Below are 25,447 nucleotides of genomic sequence, written 5' to 3' on the forward strand. Positions count from 1 at the left end.
GCCTCTCATTCTGATCTGTGAAAAATGTACTACTGTGGACTTTTTTGAAAGGAAAAGGTTGGAGTTGTTTCGTGGCTTGAGTATGTGGGTGGCCCTATGATTTGGGCCACGCTGCATGAAAATCCACGTACAAACAGGAAGCCTGTTTTTTTCTAACAGCTTAAATCTAAACAGGCACAGTGTTGGAGATACAGAGCTACAGCAGACATACAGCTACAAATTACGTTAGTGCTTCCTTTCCTGCCTTGTCTCTGATCTATATTCCTGTACCACAGGGAGGAATATCCACTCCACCTATGAAACGATACCTGAAACACCACTTTGCAGTATAGTTTGGGATGAAAAAAAAAGCCATTATACTATCTGTTAAATTGTTTTCTAACAAAAAACAATTGTGTAGCATTTGGACAGCAACAGCAGGAAAAATGGAGACTAAATCATTGGGTAGCAGCTTCATTTACCTTGCTAAACGGAAAACGTGCAATATAGCAATACAGCACAAATCAGTGTGCTGAATTTTCTCTGTCATTACATAATGGTATAGGAAAAGAACCGATTCCTTCAAAGTCCTTGGGACTGTGAACATCTCTAATTTTCACTTCCCAGCCACAGTTGTGAATTTGGATTCGAATTCTAAACTAGAGCTGTGAATTCAAGGACCTTGGCTCACCTCGTCAGTTATGAGTGAACTGCTGCTGCTATTACTAACCTTCCCAGCACGACCTAGTCTCGTGTCTCGTCTTTCGGTGGAAGGAATTGCTCTCACCAGTTGGGAATCCTTCCTACTGTTTGGGGAAGCACAACTTACCACTTTAGCTGGAGCCAAGCTAGGCCCAAGGATCACTAACTCCCTGCACTGAACCCTCTTCACTTCTGCTTGATTGTCAGATCACCCTGTGCTATAAATAACCTGCAATAAAACCGTACTACAGGACTGAAGAGCAGTTCAGTAAAGAGGCAGAATATCCCTTCTCTCACACAGAGGCGGCTGGCTCTACCTGAGGAACCACAGGCGAGGCTGAAACCCTTCTCCAGAGCAGCCCATGACCACAGCCTCAGCCTCCGGGCTCACCAGCGGTGCAAGAGGAGACAACTACACTCAGGCTCGAACTCTAAGACTCCGAAGCAGACCGGGCCTGGGGACACAGGCCGGGATCTGCCGCCAAGCCGAAGGCGGCCGCATCCACGCTCTGACGGCTGTAGGCGAACGAGCCCTCCTCAGCCCCATCTCCCCAGGAGCGGCTCGGGCACACCGCCGGTTGACCCGCGGGGCGGAGGGCGGCCGCCGCAGGGCGGGGATCCGCGGCATGACTCATGTTTTTTCCTCCGCTCCCCGGTCGGCGCCGGAGCGCTCCCCGCCGCCGAGGCAGCGCGGGGCGACCGCTGCCGGAGGGAGCGGCCAGCCGTGGGGGTGCGCGCCCCCCTGCCCAGCCCCCGCTCCCCGTCTCGGGGGGGGGGGGGAGCACCCCGGCAGCACGTGGCCCACCCCGCGCCAATCGGAAAGGCCGAGACCATAGAGCAGAGCCGGGCGCTCGCTAGACCTTCCGCCCGCGGAGCCCGTCTCTCTGCTGCCGCCATCTTGTTGGAGGCAGCGGAACCCGCCCGGCAGCAGAGCCGATCCCGCGCCCTTCTCCCGCTTATCTGAGGCGCTCCTCACCTCCCGCGCGGCCAGCGCCACCGCGTTCCGGGACCGGCTTTACCTGTAGTAGGCCCGCAGCGAAGCCTATGCTGGGTACGAGGCCGAGGGGCCGGCCGCCATCTTGGTAAAGAAGAGGGATATGCGTGACCTACCAACATACGGGTGGTCCCTCCCCCACGTACCCTTGGCCGGCAGGTTGCTATGGGAATGGGGCGGGCGCATGCGCGCCGGCCCCTTGCGCCTCACCTCCCGGCACCGCCCCGGGGGCGGGGCCTGCAGGCGGAGCGGGACGTCTGGGCTCCTCCCCTTCCCCCGACGGTGCGCGCGCGCGGGAGGGACGGTTGGAGTGGTTGGCTGCGTGCGGCGCGGGCCGGCAGGTGAGGCGGGGGGTGGGCGCTGCCCCTTCTCGGTGGAGCCCGGGGGTCCGTCTGCGCGGCCCCTCTTTGCGGGGGCGGTGAGGGACAGCCCCTTCTCCCTCTTTCCGGGCAGTCCCTCTGGGCGCGGCCGCGGGCCGGGACTGAGGGACGGCGGCGGGGCGGCCGGTGGAAGAGGGCTGCTGGGGGCTGCGGCGCGGCTGGAGAGCCGCCAGCTGCGTAGGGGTGCCGGAGGGGCCGGGTAGTGCCCTCTCCCCCTCGCCAAGCGCAGGGCCTGGGGTCGCCTGGGCCGCCTGAAGCACCCGCCGGCGGGGGGGCCTCGGAGGTGCGGTTCCCTCGGGCGGAGGGGCTGAGGTAGTCGCTCCAGCGCCGCTTGCACGCTGCGCTCCAGAGGAGGCTTTCGTAGGACCCCCCCGCCGGGCTGTGGAAACCGGAGGGTAAGAAGCATGATCGACCAGCTCCGGAGGAAAATCTGCACTGCTGCGAGGCTGCCGGCTCCTGCCTGCGTGGGAGCGCCCAGCCGCTGCCCCGGAGGGCATGCTGTGGGAGCGATCTTTTCGTCAGCGATTTATCGGCTTGGTCCGTCTGTTAAAACCTAATGTAACTGCAGCTGTCTGCATAAACAGCTTTCCTTCGATTCTTCGTAGCTGTGAGAAACTTTCCTCCACTCTTGGCCTGCCTCTGAGAAATAGCTGGGTGACAGACAAGCCTCGTGAATTAAAAGAATGTTCTTCTGTGTTCTAGCAGGATCTAGTTTTGCTTGGCATTGGAAATCTCTTGTGGAGAATGGTTAAGCAGGGATCAATGACATCACTCGACAGGAAACACTTGGAAGAGTTCTATCGGAGCAATCCTGCACGATGATAGGAGTCTCTCAGATTACCCCTTCAGTAGTTGACAGCCTTTGTAGGTCATAGACCAGTTTATTGACTGAAACATAGACATTTGCAGATACTGGCTTTTATTTTTAACATGAAATTTCACCTGAGAAGCATGTTGCCGAGTTTTTATTCTGTGTGTGTAACCAGGATGACAGATTTTTGTCAGCAAGTTCAGCTTCATGTGAAATGACACCAAATTGGTGTTTAGCACCTTTAGTCTGTCTCCCCCATCAAAAAGCCCTCCTCAGAACTGACCTCTTCTTTACTGGAGGCAGCAAAAGCAGCTTGGTGACTCTTAACAGAGAAGTAATCACGGTGAGCTAAAAAGTTGCATCTTAATAAACCTAAAGGAGGTTGCACTTGTATACATATGCAGTAGCTTTCAGAAGCAAATGCCATAGCTGCCGGAAATCATCACCAATTTGAAAACAACTTTGCCTTCAGCCTAGCACCAAAAAGGTTGGGCTCCTGTCTGTCTGACACTTGGCAGTTTACTTTGACTTCAAGATGGCTTTTTAATGGGAGGGAGAGGCTGATGTTTGTTGAGGTAATTTGTTGTCATTTCACAAAAATCTGCTTGGAAGACAGAAGGAATCGGACAGTGGTAATTTCAAATCAGTAGAATGGAAGTGGGAGTGAGCTAGGTAGATAAGAGGTGGCTATGGCGTGTGGGCTTTGTGAGTGGGAACAGATAGCTTTTTGGTTAGAGGGCAAGCCAGGGCAGGGACTAGAAAGTGAACTTGCAGTGCTCATCACTTGAAGATACGGCATATGCAGACATTTTTATTTTGCCATAGTAAATTTTATGATCTCTTGAACTCATGCAAGTTAGCGTGATAGCAGTTCGCTTCTGTTGGCAGGTCTCTCTTTGTCAAGAGACTTTGTTTGCATGGAGGTGTTAGATAAGAGATTTTTTTTTTTCCCTTTGCATTTCAAAGTGATGCGGCTGCATGTGAAAATCTTATCTTGGCAACAGAAGTTAAAATGACAGAGTTTGCAAGCATGCAGACAGAAGAGGAGGAGAAAAGAGAAGTTTTGAAGCTCTCAACTCTTTACGGAACACTTGAGCATGAAAGGAAATGTTGAGGGGAAGGAGGCTTAAAAAGAAAAAATAATACATGTGTTGGTTTTCTGAGCTTTGAAAAAACTGTTTCCTGTAAATAGTGAGACGTCTTTAAGTGCAGGGTGTTTGGTTTGGTTAGTTTCCGGAAAGGATGTGAACTTTTTAGGCTTCAAAATGGTTTGTCATACATCTAGTGCCTTTAGCACCCCACATTCATGTTACTTGAATTTATTGTCCAATGATGTTAATAGGAACAATGGTTGCTGAAAATTTTGCTCCTCTTTAATACCGAACAGTCACATACTTGTACTCTGTGAGGCAATTGACACTGTTTCAAAATCTGGACATCCAATCAAGAATGCTTTTTTTTTTAATTTAGTGTGCAACAGCGGATTTTATATTGCGTTGTGTTTTGGTTTGTTGTTCTTTTTTTTCCTTGTACTATTTTTAATAAGCTGAAAAACATTATTATTTTTCCAGATTTGTTCCTGACCTTCCATAAAAATGTCCAAGGTAAGAAAAACATTTCTATCTTCCAATGTAAAAATGTGAAACAGATATTCTGTTTTTAAATATTAATCTGTAAGGGCAGAATGTATAACTTGCATTGTGCGTGATGGTGATGCATATGCTAAATTTATGTGTCCTAAATAGAGAGAATTCACATGTCGAAGACATAATACTGAAAGATTGATGATGTAAAACATACATTAAAGTAGTTTCCTACAAGTATAAACCCCTGCAGTTAACTAATACTGTTGAATTTTGGTCATGGAGTTGCATGCAAACTCCCTGGTGCATTTTCATTGAAACTTCCATTCTGCTACTGTGTTTTGAGCTGGAATCATTTAAGAAAAGAATGTTCTTAGATTTAATTTATTCATTTAGTGATAAAGACAACTGATCTTCCAGTAAAATTCTTCATAATCAATGTGGAAACTTAAAATGTTATCGACATGCTGGGACACGTCTAATTGTTGGTCCCCTGCATTTGGTATAATGGTTAGAACATCCATGTTAGCTTACTGGAGTGAAGTGAATGATAAAGGGTACTTGAGTAATGTGTTTGAAGAGGGAAAGTAGTAGATGTAAAGATTTTTCTGCAGTATTTGTAGCGGTGGGCATGTAAATTCTACACACACACACATATCCTTGAAAAAAAGATCTCTAAATAGGACTTCCAGATGGCAATCACTTCACTAGTTGTTCAGTGGTTTCATTTGGGTGTACTAAAAACAGATTAGTAATGGTCACCTTTTTAAGTCCATGAACATTGGACACAAGCTGTTTTATTTTAAATGTGTGTGAAGATGCTGTTTAAAAAGTGTGTGATTAGTGAATGCACTTCATGTCAATAAATAAATGTTTGGGGTTTTGCTGCTTTTTTACTTAAGGTGATCTTGGCTGGATAGCTCAATAAATTAAGCTTTTTTTAAAAAAAAAAACCTCTAGGTTAATGCAATTGTTCTGTACTTCATTGTGAAACTGTCGAATAGTAGGAACAGCTGTGTAGTTTTCTCTCTGTATGTCATGTAGCTTCAAACCATTTGAAATAACTGAAGAAAGCAATTATACAAACAAGTATGTTTTGAGTGGTTGCTTATTATTGTCTTATTTCATTTTTAGCAACAGCCTGCTCAGTTTACCAATCCAGAAACCCCTGGCTATGTTGGATTTGCAAACCTTCCCAATCAGGTTCACCGGAAGTCTGTGAAAAAGGGGTTTGAATTTACTCTTATGGTGGTTGGTAAGGAAACGTTTTGTAGTCTTTCTCAAAATTAGTATTTGCTCACAGGGAATTTGGTATTAAAATGAATATTAGTTCCACTACTGTAAGGCTTCGGCTTGCATCATAAAGCTCTTCTGTACTGTAGCATTTAACTTTCTTTTCTAGTTTATTAATTCATGCAGCAGTTGTTTTCCACACTACAAACCATGTCTGAATACATTAATAAGTTCATGGGTGAAGTGAAGAAATCTTGTTGTGCACTCCAGTGATCATTACTTCCCTCTGCCTCTTCTGTCTTACAGGATTCAAGCATTCTGTTTAAAATGGAATGCATGTTTTGATTAAGAGAATAGTATTTTGATTAAGAGAAGAGTATTAAGGATACTTTTGTATTTAAAGTGTTCTTTATGCTTCTGTACCTCCAAAGAATCTGAACTCTGTTTTTTCCACTCCTTCTACATACTCTTTTAAGAGAAGAATGAGAGTTGGAGTAGTTGGTTTTGATGTGAGCTGTTACTTTTTCAAATGATCTTGATCTTCTGTCAGCAGTTATAATTTAAAGTTTAATTCTATTTGATATTTCATTGAGAGTCTCTGTTGGTAGCTGGAATGGAAAGAGAAATCTAGTGTGTCTGCAGAAATACCCTCCCTCTCAGAAGTCGGTGTTAATTTTTGCAAATTAAATAGGTTCCCAAATCAGGCTTGGGCGTCTTCTATGTCTCTCCTGGCCACACTGCTTGGGAGCTGTAACTTCTGAGTTTTAGTGTTTGAACTTTCTAATTCTCACTTTTAAAATAGGCTTTTGCAAAAAGTACCCTAATAGAATTAGGTTCTTTATTACCTGGCATCACAAGCAGTAAATCCCATTTGTGTGTTAGATTAGTCCAAGAGAGATCACAGTGGAAATGAGCAGGAGAGGTGAGGCGGTACATGATAGGAGGTGTTTAAGTTCTTAATTATTTTGGATTCCAGTAGTTACAGAAAGAGTCTATCCTCAAACCTTTCATTAGTTTTGCCAAATGACAGCGCTAGCATTGCTTTTATCCTGTTTCTGTCTTTTGCAGTTCGGTGTTGGGGAGAGTTGGCCCTTATTTTTGTCTTCCTAGAACTTTATCATAGTTGTTTACTGTATCTTTCATTGGATTTGCTTAGGATAATATCATAATGGACATCTTATAAAATGTAAAGGTAAAGCCATAACATAAGCGGATGTTTCACATTATGGTATCTACTGTAACTCCTCAGAATTTACTGTTAGTGATCCTAAAAGTCTGAACAGTTCTGAGAAACAAAAGATGTGCTTTCTCTGCTGCAGCTAAACTTAATTTCCAGATCTCTTTGAGATTAATCGCAAATAGTGCTATGTGAAACAGTTCTGGCAGAAAGCTATGAAAAGTTATATAGACCAAACAGTTGTTTCTAGCCTCTTGTGAAGTGGAAAATAGGGGGAAAATGACATGGTGTCAGAGTAACAGAAAGGCAATTAACTCCAGCCATGTCTCAGAGTAAAATTTAACTTTACAGTTGTTGCCTGCCACTGTTCTAAGGGATAAATGAAAACTACAGGAAGAGAATTTGGAGAAAAGTAATTTAACTGAAAATTTGGAGTGATATTTTAAGATACATTAGCAGAGGGAGGCAGTCAGTGTAAGATAAAATAAACTGTGCTTTAAATTGTTGATTATTTCAACAGTTTGGAATGTGAATTCTTTCTCTTGAAATATGCATGAAGTTTAAGTATGTTCTCTTGTGGCCTGTATCACAATGCCTGTATTGAACTGTTACACTTCATTAAGTTGCCATGCTTCCTAATTTCTGAGCAGGAGAATGTTTCTTTAAAGGCTATCTGCACTGACAGAGTCCTAGTCAATGGTTTTTCTTCTTTGCATTGTTTTTTCTGCTATTGTTTGTTGTGTTTTGTGAAAATATGAACTGGAATTTATAACAATTTGGCTGCTTGGCTGTGTTTCTTCCAAAGAAATACTAACTACTTGTATTTATTAACATGTATTTATTAATTTCATGATCGTTCTCATTATTAAGCTATGACTTCATCCAAATAGTTACTTTACTTTAGAGTCACTAAACTATTGTGGCCAGTAGTTAGAATAACTACTCTTTTAATTAATCCTTGACAGAGACTATGAAAACTGATTTGTTTTACATGTAATATTTACCGAGACTGAAAGTATGGAATATGCTACTGGTTAGAATCACACTTTTTTTGGTTTTGCTGATGCCACGTGATTGTTGAGTTACTCTGGCTGCATGTCCCTTTCACTAGTGAAGGCTGCCCTGGTAAAATCTGATCTTGAGAGATGCGTTCTATATGGCGTTAAAAACTGGCAGTTCCTGGTCAAATCTTTATTTAAAAAATAATTCCATCTCTTTTTTGCTTTTGTTCAGACGTTTTTGCAGACTCTTATTGCAGAATAATGTGTGTTACTCAGAGGGATCATGCAGCCCATCATTTTTAACATCTAATTTTTTTTTAAATTAATTCTATGAACACCTGAAATAAAAAAAAAAATCTAGAAAAGGAATTGTTGAGTGAATTGAAGTATTGAGCACTTTGAGTTGTTGCTCTTCTTTATGCTGTGAACATTTGTTCTGATTACGATCCTGATCTTTAGCTAATTAGTTTGCCTTTGAACTTTCCTTGCGGCTCAGTCAGTAGCCCTAGAACAAAAATATATATATGGTACACTTTGGTAATACCCCATTTCATCAATGAAAAAATTGCTCTGTGCATATGCTCAGTGGCCATGTCATACTCCTCTTCTTTTGGCTTCTTGTTTGCCATATTAGCATAAAAAATAGAAATAAATTGCATTTTATGATGGCTGGGTGTGCAGAAGTTCAGCAATGCCTTTTTTGTTGCTTAAATTGATGATATAGCGTAGGCAGGATCTACCTTCTCACTGTGTATGATCTTTCACATTCTGGAGTGATAGCAGAAAGGCATGCCTTAAAAAATCAGGAGACATGAAATAGGAAATTTTAAGTCTAAATTGATCAGAATTTCACTTAACTAGCAGATTAATTACAAATCATCAGTGAAAGCTCTGAGAAAGTGTATTATAAAGCTGAGATGTAAAAATTGTTATTCAACTTTCATGTGTAAGCTTTTCTAATACAAAATTATAAGCTGTAAATTTTTAAATCACAATTAAAAGATTTCCACTTCACATGAAAAAAGGTATAGTCAGTTTCAACTGTCTGGATACAGTTGAAATGAATTCTGTAAATGTATTGAATTTATCTTTATATTGAATCACAGGTGAATCAGGATTGGGAAAATCTACATTAATAAACAGCCTCTTCTTGACAGATCTCTACCCAGAAAGGATAATCCCAGGAGCTGCTGGTAAATGCACCTTTGTTCTAGTTCCTCTGTTCTCGATGATTTTTGGAGTTGAATGCTTTTATCTTTGGATTTTAGTAACAGCCAGTAGTGATTTCTAGCTATAATAATTTCTAGTGTATTTCCTTATACTTGAACTATTTGACAGAATTGGTTCCCTCGGTACCCAGGATGTATTGGGGGTCTTTGTCGTTTAGTCCTCGGGTGTACTCATATTGGCATTTAGAAAGTTGATCCCTTCTTTTGCTTAAACAAATGTCGTTGTGTCACAGTAAGATAAACAATCAACTAAAACAATCAGAAACTCCTTAATTTTTAACCTATTGCAATTCCAAGCATATGCATTGTTTATGCCTGCTGGGACTTGCAACTTAATTTCTCTGCTTTGGGTTGTGAATGTGAACTTCACCTCCTTTTCTTCTTCAATCTCCTGTCCCTTTTTTATTGTGTTAACCAAGACATACAATAAACCTTAGTTTCTACATTATAGAGATCTCAAAATGAGATAATAATAATCTTATAATTCTGTTCTGAAAGATCAAGTTTATTGTCTTTTAGAGAAGATTGAACGCACTGTGCAGATTGAAGCCTCAACAGTTGAGATTGAAGAGAGGGGTGTGAAACTACGTCTGACAGTTGTAGATACACCAGGATATGGGGATGCTATCAATTGTCGAGACTGGTATGTACACAGAGTATATATTGATCTGTGTATGAAGACTTACATCCATTTCATATTTGTCCTGAGGGCAGCGTGGGGCGCGAATAAGTAACTGAATTGGGGCTATACTGATACTGATATGTAGTTCAAAGTAGGATGGCCCATGTTGCAACACTATCTCTTTCATTCCAAAGGTGAATCGAAGTGATTATACTGTTAAGTCATTATCTTCCCTTTTTTTGATGTGTTATGCACAGTGCTGAATTTGAGGTGTGATTTTTGGAGACATGGGCATGTTTTCTAATTTTGAGGAAGCTTAACTTAAGTGTTACAAGTTCATTCTTGTAAGAGGCACCAGTAACTTCCACACAAGTTGAAATAAATTTTATGACACAGATACTTTGATTTATAATTTTTCTTAGTTAGCTTTATTAAATTTGGAAGAGTTTTAAGTGAACAGTGACCTTGACTTTTTTATAGTCAAAAAGAAATGGAACAATTGGGATACAAGAAATTCAACAATACTTGAGAAAGTAATTCATCTAGTCTTTAGTGCAAGTAAAGATCCACCTTTTGATCTTGTCTACATTCATTTGAGCATTCTCAGATTCTGAATTTTCATCATCTTGGGTTTGATTGTTTGGGTTTTTTTGAGAAATTTTCATTATAAGTACTGACAAATAATCTTGAGATCAGTGGCAATCAGTTTTCAATGGTAATCTCTCTTCCCACATCTCAATGAAGCCCCTCCCATAGTAAGTCAAAGTGGTTCAAGACCACCTGAGGGATTTGATAAGTCCATCGGACCCGACAAGATGCATCCCATGTCGTTGGGTTATCTATCGCAGATGTAGTTGCCAAGCCACTCTCCACCATATTTCAAAAGTCATGGCAGTCAGGCAAAGTCCCCAGAGACTTGAAAAAGGGAAACATCATGCCCATGTTTAAAAAGGGTAAGAAGGAAGACTCTGGGAACTACCAGCCAGTCAGCCTCATCTCCATGTCCGACAAGAACATGGAACAGATCCTCCTGGAAGATATGTTGAAACATATAGAAGACAGGTGGGTGATTAGACACAGCCAATATGCCCTTCACCAAGGGCAAATCGTGCCTTACTAATCTGGTGGCCTTCTGTGGTTGTGTGGATAAAGGAAAAGCTACTGATGTCATCTACCTGGACTTCTGCAAGGCCTTTAATGTGGTCCCCCGTAACATTCTTGCCTCTAAATTGAAGAGATACGGGTTTGATGGACAGACTGCTAGATGGATAAGGAATTGGCTGGATGGCCACATCCAAAGAGTTACAGTCAATGGCTCAAAGTGTAAGTGGGAACCAGCAACGAGGGGTGTCCCTCAATGTTCCGTACTGGGACCAATGCTATTTAATATCTTCATCAATGACATAGTGGAATTGAGTCTGCCCTCAGCAAGTTTGCAGGTGACACCAAGCTGAGTGGTGCAGTTGAATCACTAGACGGAAAGAATGCCATCCAGAGGAGGGACCTCAGTAGGCTTGAGGAGTGGGCCCATGCAAACCTCATGAAGTTCAACAAGGCCAAGTGCAAGGTCTCGTACATGGGTTGTGGAAATCCTTAATACCAATACAGACTGGGAGATGAATGGGTTGAGAACAGCCCTGCAGAGAAGAATTTGGGGATACTGGTGGCTGAAAAATTGGGTATGAGCTGGCAATGTATGCTTGCATCCCCAAAAGCCATTTGTATCCTGGGGTGCATCAAAAGAAGCGTGGCCAGTAGATCAAGGGAGGTGATTCTCCCCCTCTACACTGCTCTTGTGAGACCTGCATCCAGCTCTGGGGCCCCCAGCACAAGACAGACATGGACCTCTTACAGCAGATCCAGAGGAGGGCAACAAAAATGAACCAAGGGCTGGAACACGTCTGCTATGAGGGAAGGCTAAGAGCATTGGAGTTGTTCAGCCTAGAGAAGAGAAGGCTCTGGAGCAACCTTACTAAGGCCTTTCAAGACTTATTACCAGGGCCTGTAGTAACAGGGCAAGGGGCAGTGATCTTAAAGAGGGTAGATTTAGGTTGCACATAAGGAAGAAGTTATCACCACCATCTTTACAGTGATGGTGGTGAGACACTGGAACAGATTGCCCACACAAGTTGTAGATGCAACATCACTGGAAGTGTTCATGGTCAGATTGGACACGGTTTTGAGCAACCTGACCTACTGAAAGATGTCCCTGCCCATGTCAGCGGGGTTTGGACTAGATGATCTTTAAAGGTCCATTCCAACCCAAACCATTCTATGATTTTAAATCAATTTGGAACAAGAAGCTTGGATTATCTTGAGCATGTGTAATTAATACCAGACAAAAGAGAAATACTAACCCAAGAGAAATTTCCTGTAGAAGATGTGTGTTAATGTATGTATATCTTAATTTAAAAAAAAAACCAACCAAAACTATGCATAGTAGTTTGTTATTCTGGAATTCAAGTAAAATTTTACGGTATGTGGTCTTCTACTCTTATAGTCTTGCAGCATCAGTAAATTAATTTTTGTGCATCAGCAGGTTGGTTCATCAGCAGGATGTCTTAGTGTTTTAATATTACCTTTGAAACATCACTAAAATTATTGACCATTTGGGAATGAGCATGATTTCTTGAATCCATATTTGTTTTACAGTTTTAAGACCATAATCTCTTACATTGATGAGCAGTTTGAGCGATATCTGCATGATGAGAGTGGTTTGAACAGAAGACATATCATAGATAACAGAGTTCATTGCTGCTTCTATTTCATTTCACCGTTTGGTCATGGGTAGGTGTTTCTCTGTCATTTTATTTTTTAAGTGATTTTCCTTCAGGGAGTTGGTTTGTGCCTGTTGACTTAAATTTTGAGAATCAGATTGCCATTACTTAAGGCAGTACTAGAACTGCTGGAATTAATTGGGTGTGTTCTTTCTGTGTAAGGCAAGAGATCTACATTGATGTGACAATAAATTGGTAATTAGATTAGAAATAAACTTAACTTTTTCCATATTTTAATTTTAGCCTTAAGCCTCTGGATGTTGAGTTTATGAAGGCCATACACAACAAAGTAAATATTGTACCAGTGATTGCAAAAGCTGATACGCTTTCTCTGAAGGAGCGAGAAAGACTAAAGAAAAGGGTAAGTATTTTTCTAGCTTGCACAAAATTGTTGTACTTTGGTTATAGCAGCATGGTTGCTGAAGAGAGGGGCACTCTCTTCAACCTCACTCTGTGCTAGCCAAGCAAAATAAAATCTTGTGCACAGTGTAACGCTATTTAATACGTAGTTTGGTATCTTGTAAATTCTTTTATTATGTATTTAACTGAGAAATTGTCCTTAAAATGTTGCCTGTGAAATGGCAGATTGGCTATATTTACACTTACATTATGAGTGAATTTTGAAACCTTGGGAAAATATTTAAATGCATTTGCTTATGGTAGTTGCTCCATTACCTGTTTAATCAGTCCCAAAGCAGAGACAGTATCTGCATCTATAATGTGCGTATGTTTTTTTACCCAGTCAGAATTCTGAAGATTGAAAAATAGGATTTTCAGAGATTTTTCTGATTTTGGGGTTGTTTTTCTTCCCCTATGTCACCCTTTTCTAATACATTCCAGTTCTTTCTTCCATAGGCAAGACCCCTTAACACATTGAGCCTTGCAGGACTTGATGCTGGATTTGCTGAGGGTGTAAAAATGCAACAAACAATCATGAGTTAATAACAACTATGACATTCAGAAAGAGGTGTTAGAATTAACTTGCCAGAAAGCACATTTGATCCAATCTTAGCTGTTATATTTAAAACTTTTTTTTAAGTTTTGGGATTTTTTCAGTTATTCTGAAAATCCTTATCGTTCTTTTACCCAGCTTGCAATAAAAATAGAGAAGTATGCTTTACTTTAATGTATGTATTGTGCTAGAATTCTGCAGAAATAAAGATTTTAAATTTTTTTTTCAAGAGCAAAATTTGTGTTTATGGCAAATGGATTCCTGCTGCAGATGCCATTCTTAGCAATCGTGAAGACAGAAAAAAGTATTTGTCGTGTCGGCAGCTTGATTAGGTTTTTAAACACTCCCACCCCTACCCCCCAAATAGTAATTTAGAGGCAAGAGGAAGGAGTTTTAGGCTGTTCAAAGCAATTATGACTTCTGAGTCAATGCTTTATAACTAAAAAAACAGATGGCAAAACTTTAAAAAAAGCTCAATTACTTCTGTGTAACCCACAAAGGCCAGTGTTTATTTGAACACTGTTGTTTGTCTGGAAGTCTGTGTCAAGTAGTTGTCGAATATCAGGAAAGAAATATGGTGTTTAATAACAAATACTTGCCAAGTAATTTGGATCATTAAGATAGGCCCAAATTTCTTAAGAGATTGTGTGTAACTGATTAAGTAATTTCACCTTAAGATTTAAAAAGTACTGACTTTACATGTATATTATCTTAATTTCTTATATTATAAATCTCAGATTCTGGATGAAATAGAAGAGCATGGCATCAAGATTTATCACCTGCCTGATGCTGAATCAGATGAGGATGAAGATTTTAAAGAGCAGACCAGACTGCTGAAGGTGTGACTTGCTTCATAGGTTACATGTGTGGATAATGTACAGTATCTTTTCAGACTGCTCAGATGGCTTTAGAACAAGATACATATGGTGACCTGCGATGCAACCTTGAGTGAGTCACTGTGTCTGTGCCCAGGCTGCCCTATCTGGAAGATCGTGGTAACAATGACTTGTTTGATTTTTTTTTTTCCACACCTTCAAATTAAAATTATTACGAACTTATTGCCATAATATGCAGTGCTGAGCAGAACAAGAGTTGTTCATGGAGTTGTTTGTTCTGGTTCATTATTAGTAACTTTTGCGTTTTTGGCTTTCAGGCCAGCATTCCATTTTGTGTAGTGGGATCCAACCAACTCATTGAAGCCAAAGGTAAAAAAGTTAGAGGTCGACTCTACCCATGGGGTGTAGTTGAAGTGGAGAATCCGGAACATAACGACTTCCTGAAGCTGAGGACCATGTTAATGTAAGTTAGAAAATTCCAATTTTAAACCACCAATTAAATGGTGGTTTAAAAAACAATCACCAGGAAGATACTCAAACATTGTAATGGGGGTTTGGAGCGGTTGTGAAATCCTTGGAGACATTAAAAATTTCTCTGGAGAAAGACCATGAGCAGCCTTGACCTAGCTGGCCTATGCCTAGGCAGGGCTTGGACCACATAGGCTCCATAGGTCCTTTCCAATCTGAATTACTCAGTTATTCTGTGAAAAGAATCTTTTGTCTAATTCTTTTGTTGAACACAGTGTTGTATTGCTATTCAGATCTTAAGGATTGCTTCACACCTTATGCTTATTTAAATATATCCATATGTAGATGTATATCTGCAAGGGGTAGACTTCAAAAGTCCACTCTGATTTTTTTCAAGCTTTGCTGCTTTGCTTCCCCTGCCTGGCACTGCTGCATCAAATGCCTCACCCAGGAGGACAGCTTATGTCAGGGCTGCCTCAGGGTCTGAGGTGGTCTTTCGTTGTGTCTTTTATTACACTGATTTAACTTAAATTAGCTTTTAAATTAGCATGTTAAATGGGTGTACATGCTGAACACCTTGACCCAATACAATACTGAATGTTGAGAGTTGGTTAAGCAAGTTGATGTGACAAAGGTGTGTTTTATCTTTTAACTATTTGTCTTCTTCCAGCACCCATATGCAAGATCTTCAGGAGGTGACCCAGGATCTGCACTATGAGAACTTCCGCTCTGAGAGGCTCAAACGAGGCGGCAGGTTGTCATCTTACGGTTACATGTGCTTTCTTCCTCTTCTGCATTTATTTTTTGGACTCTGTCTCTCCTACCATTTCATTGCTAGGATTTGGTAGATCATGGACAGCTCTGTAGCTCCAGTCAGCACCAAGTTCAGTCAACCAGCTGACACTGAGTGTAAGAAAAAGCATTACATAAATATGAAGAGACAGTTGTGACATTAAAAGTGTATAGTTAGATCTCTGCTTTGTTTTAAGGCTTGAAAACAGTTGGATAGGAATGTTTAAGGTAAGTAAACATGGCAGATGTCTATGATAAATGTTGTCTTAAAAAATCTGCAAGTTAGGTCAGTGCTGATATGTTAAAAAAAGGGATTTGTTTAGAATTAACTACTGGAATATTTGGACTGCGTCTTTAAAAGGACTGCATCTTTAAAAAGAGAAACGCAAGTCCTTCTGCAACGCTTTATTGAACATGGTATAAATAAATAATTTTATTTGCATAGGAGTCACGGGATAATATCTTTCAACCCTATTTTGAGCTGTAGGGGCTAGGGCACAGCGTTCCTGGTAAGAGACACAGGCAGAACATCCCATTTTTAACTAAAATACCAGGATATGTAAAGTTGAGTTTGTGACTTCTTGCTGAAAACTGGGTGTTTCCTGGTTTAGATTTTTCAGTTGCTTCTCTTATTTCAACCACTAGAGGGTTTCATAATTGCACATTTCAGTGGGTTTGGTACATTTTGCAGTGCTTTTTCCACCATGCTGTTGGCATAGGTTTTGTCACATGCCTAGCCAAGTTTTCAGGAAAAGGAGTTTATCTCTGCCTGTAGCATTGGCCTACAAGTCCAGTTTTGCCTTCAGGCAAGATGACAGGCTCTTCTCCCCTGACTTTTGAATCCTGTCTTCTGAAGTTCAAGCTAAAAAAAAAAAATACTTTTGTCAAGTTCTGGTGCCTGTTATCCAACAGGTATGTACAAAGGTCTTAAGAAGTAATGTAACCTAAGGTCATCTAGAGTTAAAATAATGTTTACCAATTTTTAGAGGATGTTAAGTGGCCCATTGATCTTTGTTTTCACATTTTTGAAGTGGTGCCAGAATGTAGTTAAGTTTACTATAAGTGAGGGTAGTTTGTATGTGAATTTGTTTCAGAATTGCACCTACTGCACCAGCAGTGCTTGGCAATTAGTGCTTGTTGACTGTATTCACTAATGTTCTTAGAAGCTTTTGGGGACAGGATTTTTTGACAATCTATTTCTCTGTTAACCTTTTAGCAAGCATCAGTTTGCCTGCATTGCACTTTTGATGGCACTTGTCTGATTAGATCTGGTGGCAGATCTTCCCCGTTGCAACGTGTCATAGGAGAAATCTCTTAGCAAAGTTGTAGGTAGTCTTGAAAATATAGTACATAAAAATATTCTTATGCTTGGTTTCTCAGTCTAAAACTGGAGTCTCCAAATTAAGCAAGAGTTTGCTGAGATATTCATTGAAAGCATTTGCTTAATTTTGATGGGAGTAGTCCATGTTTGTACTATAACAAGTTATACAAAAGAAATTTTTTGGACTTGTAAAAAAAAAAAATTACTATACCAGAAGAGACTTAAAAGTTTGATTATTTAAGTGGAACAGAGGATAAAGGGTTCCTCCAGTTGGAAGGATTCCAGACATGTACAAGTGGTTGTGTTAGTTTTATGGTTTTGGTTATAAGCCTTTTAGATGTTTGGTAGCAAACGTGGTTCATGAAGTTAGAGATGGGTTAGAAGTGCATGTAAGGAAGGTTCTGCCTGGAGGTATCCAGGTTTCCAGATACAGAATTTCTTAGAGCACTGGTTATTTTACATGTTGCTTCCATATTTTTGTTCACATCTTCTCCAGCATTACCTTGAACTTATATTTTGATATAGTTGTATTGATTTATTGCACCAATGAAAGAGAAGAATTGAGTATGTCTTTGCAGTATTTCTGAATTTGCTGTATCTGTGTGGTATCAGCTAAGATAATGTTATGCTCAGGTAAACTGCGGTACTTGAATGCTATTCAGAAACAGTTTTTACTGATACTGACATGCACAGATCTGTCATGTTTAGTTGTAGCTAGAATGGTTTTTGAAGTTTTTACTTGTTCTAGGCATAACTTTATGAAGGAATAAATTGATGTCTGAGCATAACTTTATGAAGGAGTAAGGGATAAATTGATATCTTAAAAATAATATAAAAACATGAATTGCAGCTATGTGGGGAAACATGTTTCAATCAATTTTTTTTGTATTGTGAAACTCTGACATATATGTTCTAATGGCCTTGATTTTGTCAACAAAACATTCTGTGGAAGTTTAAAATCCTGAATGTGTGCATGTTACTGAACAATATTCATCTTATTTTAGGAAAATAGAAGATGAAGAAGTAAATAAAGATCAGATTCTGCTTGAAAAAGAAGCTGAAGTAAGTTGACAGACCTCTGTACTCCTGTGATGGGGGAATTTTTGTTCTCGTATTACTACTTTAGGTCAAATTATTTATATGATCTTAGTAATTTCATAGAATCATAGAATTGATTGGGTTGCAAGGAACCTTTAAAGGTCATCCAGTCCAACCTCCCCTACAATGAGCAGGGAACTTGTAAAGGAAATAATTTGTAAAGGAAAAGACAGAATTTGCTAATATTAAGTTATTCAAGGTGCAGTTAACAAAACCGAATGCGAAGATGTGTAGAGGAATCTCAGGGTACTGATTTACTGGATCAAGTGGAATCTGCTAAGATGCCAAATTCCATTGTACTGATCAATGGTGGATGTAATGCACATTGTATGGGGAGGGAGAGCCATCCTCACATGAGTAAAGGTTCTAAAGTTAGCGATTGCCGATGGGGAAAAAGTCGGTTCAGCTCTGCAGCAAAGGAAGAAACAATGGTAGGAATTGTCAGGAATAAAGAACAAAACAGAAATTCTCATTCTGCTACTATAATAAATCCATAATGCATAGCTCTAACTGTTTCCATTGTCCCCCTAACCCGAAAGGGATATAGCCAAGACTAGAAGAAGTACAATGAATAGCAAAAAGCGGGCAGAAAGGCTGAAGTGCAGATCTGAAGCAGGTACAGGGGAGATGAGGTTAATGTTCTTGTTGGGAAGTAGATGACAGAGGGGAAGGATATAGTAAGGGGCTTACATACTCATAGACAGCAGGATAAATGGGAATCTACTATACAAGAAACAGGTCACACTTAATGAGATTAATAGGTGGCTTGATTTCAAATAAAAAAGATACTTTTAAGGTAGTCTGTAAATTGTGAAACTCATTAGCATGGGATTTTGTGCGTAGCAGGAATGCAGATAAGCTCAAAAGTGCTGAGAGACTGGAAGGGTTTACTTTTTCCGTGAATGTGCTCCCTAAACAAAAAGGGAGAATTTTTTGATTTAGTAAGTTCAGAATTGAAAGCCTTCTAGAATTTGAGAGCGTATGTCAGGAAATACTGGGTCTGTGCACTTAGCTGTTAGGCTCCATGCATTTGCAGTGTTGGAGAGGAGGCTTAGATGGACTTTTTGGTCTGTCGCAGCACAAACAGACGCTTAAGTCTTCTAGTAGCAGCCTTTGTGGCTACCCAAGTCCCAAAAGATAACTAGGCTAAAAATGAAAAGGGTTCAGAAGAAGCAAAGACATCCATTTATGGATGCTATCCCTAATTACAATAATAAAGCCTGCTTATTTCAGTCAGTGAATTTCCAACCTCTTTAATGGATGATGAAGAACAGAAGATGCCATAACCTGACGTTGTTACCTATCAGATAAAGATAATGCAGATATGTGTTCCCTCTTTAATATAAATAATTAATAGTGTAGTGGCAGAAAAGAATCATCTTCTGAGGTGAGATTAGGCTAAAGGATTCTTCTGTGTTGCTTTTCCAGCTTCGTCGCATGCAGGAGATGATTGCGAGAATGCAGGCACAGATGCAGATGCAGATGCAAAGTGGAGAAGGAGATAGCAGTGCAGTTCATGGACACCATGTATAAAGACTTTGGTAAGATGTTCAAATAGCCACTTAAAGGGTTTTTCTTTTAACTACTCATTATTGTGGTTGATACTAAGTTTTAGAAAAATGTTTACAAGAAGGGTTTGCATAGGTTTCAATCTTAATTTTAATTTTTAGACTTTAACTGCTGTCTGTGAAGTGAAATGGCTTGGAGCTGAACTAAACATTAGTGTGGTTGTGTGTGTGTGTATATTTTTTTTTTCCCCCAAATTTTCCAGAAAGCTAAGAAACAAGATGACTGGCAAGAATCATGGAAGGAGTGTTTGAAATTGTGTAAACAGTTGATTCTCAGACTCATGATGAAGTCATTGTTTCATTGTGGCTTTCAAAATGTGTGCAGTTTTGGGGAGTTTCTAACTGTAAGAAGATAGCTGATCTTAAATTGTATTTTCTGTCTTGTTTTTAGACTACTTTACACCCTGACTTAAAGGAGACTTTCTGGAGTTGAATTACAGTGGTGTTATACCAGAAAAGATGCCTTTTGTTCAGCATGTGACTTGGAGTTTGCTTTAGTGTTTAACGTGGAAATGCATTGTGGTAACTCTTGTGATATGTATTTCATGTATAACATGTAGTCAGTCGGTATTTTATATATTATACACATTTGACTTTGGTTTTGTTTAGTAATTCTTATATTGAGCTTATTTTCAATTTCCCATTGTATTAGGGATACAAAATAGATATTGAAACTTTTCCAGCCTGACACGGTGTTAGATAATAGTTGTTTTTTTTAATATGGCTTATTAGCTCCCTGCTTTTAGCTTTGTATTATGTTTAGAACTACACAGCTGTCAGTGATATCTTGTTCAGTGGCACGTAATAGTCATCTCACTAGGGATCCCCGCAAGGTTAATTTTATATTTTCTGCAGTATTTACAGGTGTGTGTCTGTGAGATTATCAGCCCTTTTTCTGTCTCTGCTCAGTGCAGATGATTTCCTTGGCCTCTGCTAGCATCAAAGTAAAATTCAAGCATGCCTTGTGTCTTAACAAAAGAAATACGAGGAAATGCCTTTTTAAGAGGCACACTGTATTTTATATGACAGGGATTATTATCCTTCAGATTTAACCTTGAGGAACGTATATACTTTATTGTTGACTAAAATCTCTTATTCTATTGCAGGTAATTTTTAAGAGTTTCTTGTAGTTCAGCACAAATCAGTCCTGCCATTTTCTGGCATTACTATAGTCAAATAAACTTGAATAATGCTGATATTGTTAAATGAGGTAAACCCCAAAGAGTAGTTTTCTATGCATGGCTGTTTCCTATATCCAAATGCATAAGAAATGTTATGATTCCTAATGAGTATTTTCTTACTATTTTTAGGGCATTGCGAACTGTTAATTGTAGTATAAAATACATACTAGCACACTTCCCTTTTTTTAAAGTGATCTGTGCCTGACAGGATCAATGCAAACTGTACTTCAAGGTCTTGCTCCAAGAGGGAGTTAGCAGTATTACTTTGGAAGTGACTCTGATAAGTTAGTTATTTTTTTTTTTTTTTAGGCCAAGGTCACTTTCCTTAACACTGATAGAAAAGGAGACTGTTTTTTAGCTTGGCTGGACTTCTACTACATATCACGTCTGGTATTGTATTTGCAGCACATAATCATAGGTGGTAGCTGGTAAGGGTAAGCTGTAATACACTGTGGTGTTTTTTTCTACTACTTCTGATAAAGCCAGCAATCAGATTTCCTAATCTGATTTGTTACAAAACGTTGTTACCTGAACAGCTAGTAAATAGATAGAATTGCAACTTTTTTCTCTTCTTTCAGCTCAGGTGCAACTGTGACACTTTTTTTTTTAACACTTCTTTGAAAAAAGTAATAGGATTTCTACAGTTAATGTATAATTTCAGTGGTACTGAAAGTGGCTAGATGAAATATAAACCTGCTAAGCAACTGAAATTTTTACCTGTCTGAAGCTACTGTTTATGAATTGTTTTATATTTGAATCTTTCTAAAAATGTGAAGTAAAATCCTGCATGGAAGCCTTTGCTAGGGAGCTCCAGTTTTCTTCTCAAAAGCAATTACTGTCGAAGTTTTGCAGAACTCATTTGACCTTCCCTAACCTTCACAAAAGTGAAAATGAGAACCATTTTGTATGTTGAGATGCAAAGAAGTGTTAAGTCCCATTTTGTTAAATATTTACATATAAAACTTAGATGGAAATACATGCACTTCTAAGTTCTTGTCTTGCTTTTTTGAAAGAATGTGTAGAAACAAAGTAATGTGGCAGCATTGTCAGAAAACACTCCACAACACTGTATTTATTTCTAAATCTTTTTCTATATTTTTGTGAATCAGTTGTCATAAATTTACCAAAAGAACTTACTATAAACTTGTTATCGAATAGTTTGTGAAGTCCCATGGTGTTCTTCAGTTGCTACAAATCTCGTTGTTTTTTTTGTTTTCTGAGAATGCAGCATTTGTCTACTTTTAAGCTATTTCTGTGGTATCGCTCCATGAAATGTTTTGAACACAGCATGCTTCAGATGCTGTCTGCTTTGCCAAGGAGAACGACTGTTAAATTCATGTTTTCATCTACAAGCTTGGTAGGGTATGGTAAGCTGCAGTAGTACTATGAACCTGTACTTGAAGAAAAACTGTGAAATCTAAAATGTATGCAAAGGGGGCCTGATTGTACACGTAACTCTCTCTCTGTATGTTGGTTTGATAGTTTTTTTCCTGTATGTTCTATGGGAACAAAAGCAGATTGTCCATGCGTTTAGTGCTGTTTGGTTACTGTTTGGTTACTACCTGTGGAATTTTTTCAGGCGATGTTGTCTTCTTGAAATATTATGTATCTATTAAAATATTTGATCAGGATAAAGTGTTCTGTTTGATTCTTAGGCAAATAACTTTTGATCTACAAATTCTAGCAGGAGAAATATTTTCATGTATGATTTGTTTTGGTTTGGGTTTTTTTAATAGGAAAAAGCAAGTTTATGGCTCTTGCCATTTTAACTGAAGTACTTAAGACAGCTAATTGCTGCTTCTTCCCAAGTCTTTTCCCCTTCATTTTCTTGTGATGGTCTTGCAGTTAATGATTTCATGGTAAGACATGAAAAGTAAGACTACCTTTCTTAGATTCTGTTTCAGACAAACTCAGCTACTGGTATAAGAAGGACTTGGGTAGAAGAAAAGACTGGGAGACAAAAGGTAGATGTTGTTTGGTGGCTTGCTGAACTGGCCACAATTCCTTTTCTGTTACAACATTGTTATGGTTTTTATATTAGGAATCAAAATACTTTTGAATTTGCAGAGCTTTATAGTTGGTAGCAAAAATTACTTGCTCTTGGTACAAAAATCTGTTATATTCTGTTTTATGTACTGCCATTAGCCAAGGCTATAATAAAAAAATGCTAAAATACACCTTTTTTGGTTATGATTCTTTATTATAATCAACTCTGGCAATATTAATTTGTTTGTGGTGATATGTTTTAAGTATAAAGGAGAAATGCAGATGTGGTTGAAAGAGAACACCTTGATGAACCCACATAAAATATGATCACTATGTATTGTATGTCCCAAGCGTATTGGTACAGTGCATTTCCCTATGGGTGTTCCCAGAGCTGCTGAAGTCCTGCCTATGGGATCTTGCTTTTTCAGCATCTCTCACCAAACTTGCTTGTCCCTTAATTATTATGGTAGCATGGAATGAAGCTGCTTCTTGTTAGGTGGTGCTTTAAGTGTTAAGGGTCATTGTTTTCTCCAGGGAGAAAGTGGAAGGGTGTTTGATGTTTGTTCTAGATCTTCCAAAATAACGTAGGGCTCACCTTCCTGTGAAACAACTTCAACGACCCCTATGGCTGTTACAGATTAAGAGCACCAGGCTGTGTCCTTGATTTGGGTTCTTGAGCTAACTGTTAATACCAGAGGATTTTACAGCGGTACTTTAAATTTGGAATGTGTCGCTCTTGCACGTGCCCTGGTCTGGACAGCTCACTTTGGGTGCTATGTTGGATTGCTTTGCATTGCAGGGAGGCACACGTTATGTGGCCAGACCACTGCACAGGCATAAAACCCGTGCATGTTGTGACCCTTCATAAATGGTTTTGAAATAAGTTTGTTTCATTTATCTGAAAGATTTCGTGTGGAACTGGTACATTAAAGGAAGATTCATCTTTAGGCCATAGTGAAAGAAGAGACAAGGAAACATCCTGAATATGTCAGAGCTACTTTTTGAAAGAAGACTTTTTGTGTGTACTGATTGTATTTTTTTTCAGAATGGCATCCTTTCTGTCAGGTGCAGAAGGCTACTTTTGTGGAATTCAAATCCAGTTCTGGAAAGGAGTGCTGGAAAAGAATTACACTAAGGGTTGCACGATGAAATAATTACTGGAAAACTTACTATAAAAAAAATCTTCCAGATGTGTTAGTTGTGTGCACGTAAACAAGAAGAACGATAATTGTGGACGGGGACTGAAATAGCATGTCAAAACTGACATGTAAAACACCTCACAAAACTGGGGAAAGATATTGTAAGCTTTCTATTCAGAAGTGTGTGGCTTAGTGCCAGTGGTTTTTTCAAACCTTTTTATTATATGCTCCTATGTAGGAAGAAAAAGGAAGACTGGGGTTAAAAAAAAAAAAAAAGTTACAGGGTATCTCAACATAAATATTAAAATCATGATAAACCTACCTATCCACATTGACAATGTCCTTTGTACATTGTTTTGCCATTGACAGTGCTAGAAGGAATGTTACACTAATGCACTTTTTTTAGGCAGCATCTTGACTTATGTGCTCACATGCTGGAACAAGGTTTATTTTACTTTAAATCTGCTTAATAAACCCAAGTTATACATTATTTTGGAGGAATTTCAATGCATTGTTAGTATATGGCTATGCAGATAAACTCATATGTTCTTTATATGCAGTGGCATAATACAGCTGAATATATTTGGATGCAGATTTTCTATATAACTGTGTACGTCCATCTTTTTTAACCTTTTTCTCTGAATGTATTTCTCATCCCATTTATGCCTGCACTTCTGGGAATATTTCTTTTCCAGTCCCTTTTCGCCCACTCATATTGTTCCTCATCATACTTAGGATTTATTTTCTTCTGATCATCTCTGTCCTATCCAGTGAGATTGTTCTCTTCTGTCTTTAGACTCCTGCCCTTTCTTTGCTTTTTCCATTTAGTATCATGCAAATTTCCAGCATTTTTCTCATATTTCATCCACAGCATTGGGTTAACGTTCTTGTAGGTTCCCCTTGTCCTAGTTAGAGTGTGACAGTGGGTTGTCTACAGAAGCGTCCCCTTTTCTAAACAGAGTAATTGGAGCTTACTCCCTGGCCACCTTGGCTCTTCAGCAAGGAATGAGGAAGGAGAGAGATAGAGCCTCCTGCGTACCTGTTTCAGGTCATTCTGAATATTAGGAAGGCTGGCCTGGAGATTAAATTTACACCACTTGCTCCTAGGCTTTCCGTTTAGTTGACACTTGTGGATGAGTTAGTTGTACCTCTCTCTCTAATGACCTCAGAGTAAGTGACTGAGAGGAAAGCTGTCTTGTGATGCTAGAGGAAAAGAATGTTTGGCATTTCTTAAACAAATTCTACCAAAAAGGACTATATTCAGCCTTTCTCTTAATAATACGCTTGCAGTTTACTATCCTGGGCAGCAGTATCAGAAGGTCTAGTGCAAAAAAGGATGGAGTTTTTTATTGCTTTATCTTCTACAAAAGGTGGAAATCAGTAGGATATCATCACAAGATTCTGAAAGAAATTATGTTCAGACTTGTGAATTTTAACTTTGATGTCAGTTGAGTCCTCTGTTGTTTGTATCTGAGTAGGCAGCATGAGTGCAGAGAAGTGTCTTCTTTTCAGGTAACTATCCTGTACCACACAGAGTCCTGTTTATCAAGTGGTCAGCTAGACTTGCATGGGTCTTCCTGAGTGTCTAGTATGGACGTGGCTAGGCATGCCTCATGTG

General features: G+C 39.5%; 1 protein-coding gene across 1 annotated transcript; it reads left to right on the forward strand.

Annotated features, from left to right (window-relative positions):
- Positions 1 to 12,756: 12,756 nt before the first annotated feature.
- On the forward strand, positions 12,757 to 19,488 carry SEPTIN2 (septin 2; the record flags this gene model as incomplete). The annotated part of the gene is made up of 6 exons (XM_082003374.1): positions 12,757 to 12,849; positions 14,178 to 14,279; positions 14,594 to 14,739; positions 15,415 to 15,498; positions 17,862 to 17,919; positions 19,384 to 19,488. The coding sequence occupies 6 exons, from the start codon at positions 12,757 to 12,759 to the stop codon at positions 19,486 to 19,488; spliced, it is 588 nt and encodes a 195-aa protein (XP_081859500.1).
- Between the last annotated feature and the right edge of the window lie 5,959 nt (positions 19,489 to 25,447).

This window comes from Phaethon aethereus, assembly GCF_964289735.1.
Source record: "Phaethon aethereus genome assembly, chromosome: 9".
Classification (NCBI taxonomy): domain Eukaryota; kingdom Metazoa; phylum Chordata; class Aves; order Phaethontiformes; family Phaethontidae; genus Phaethon; species Phaethon aethereus.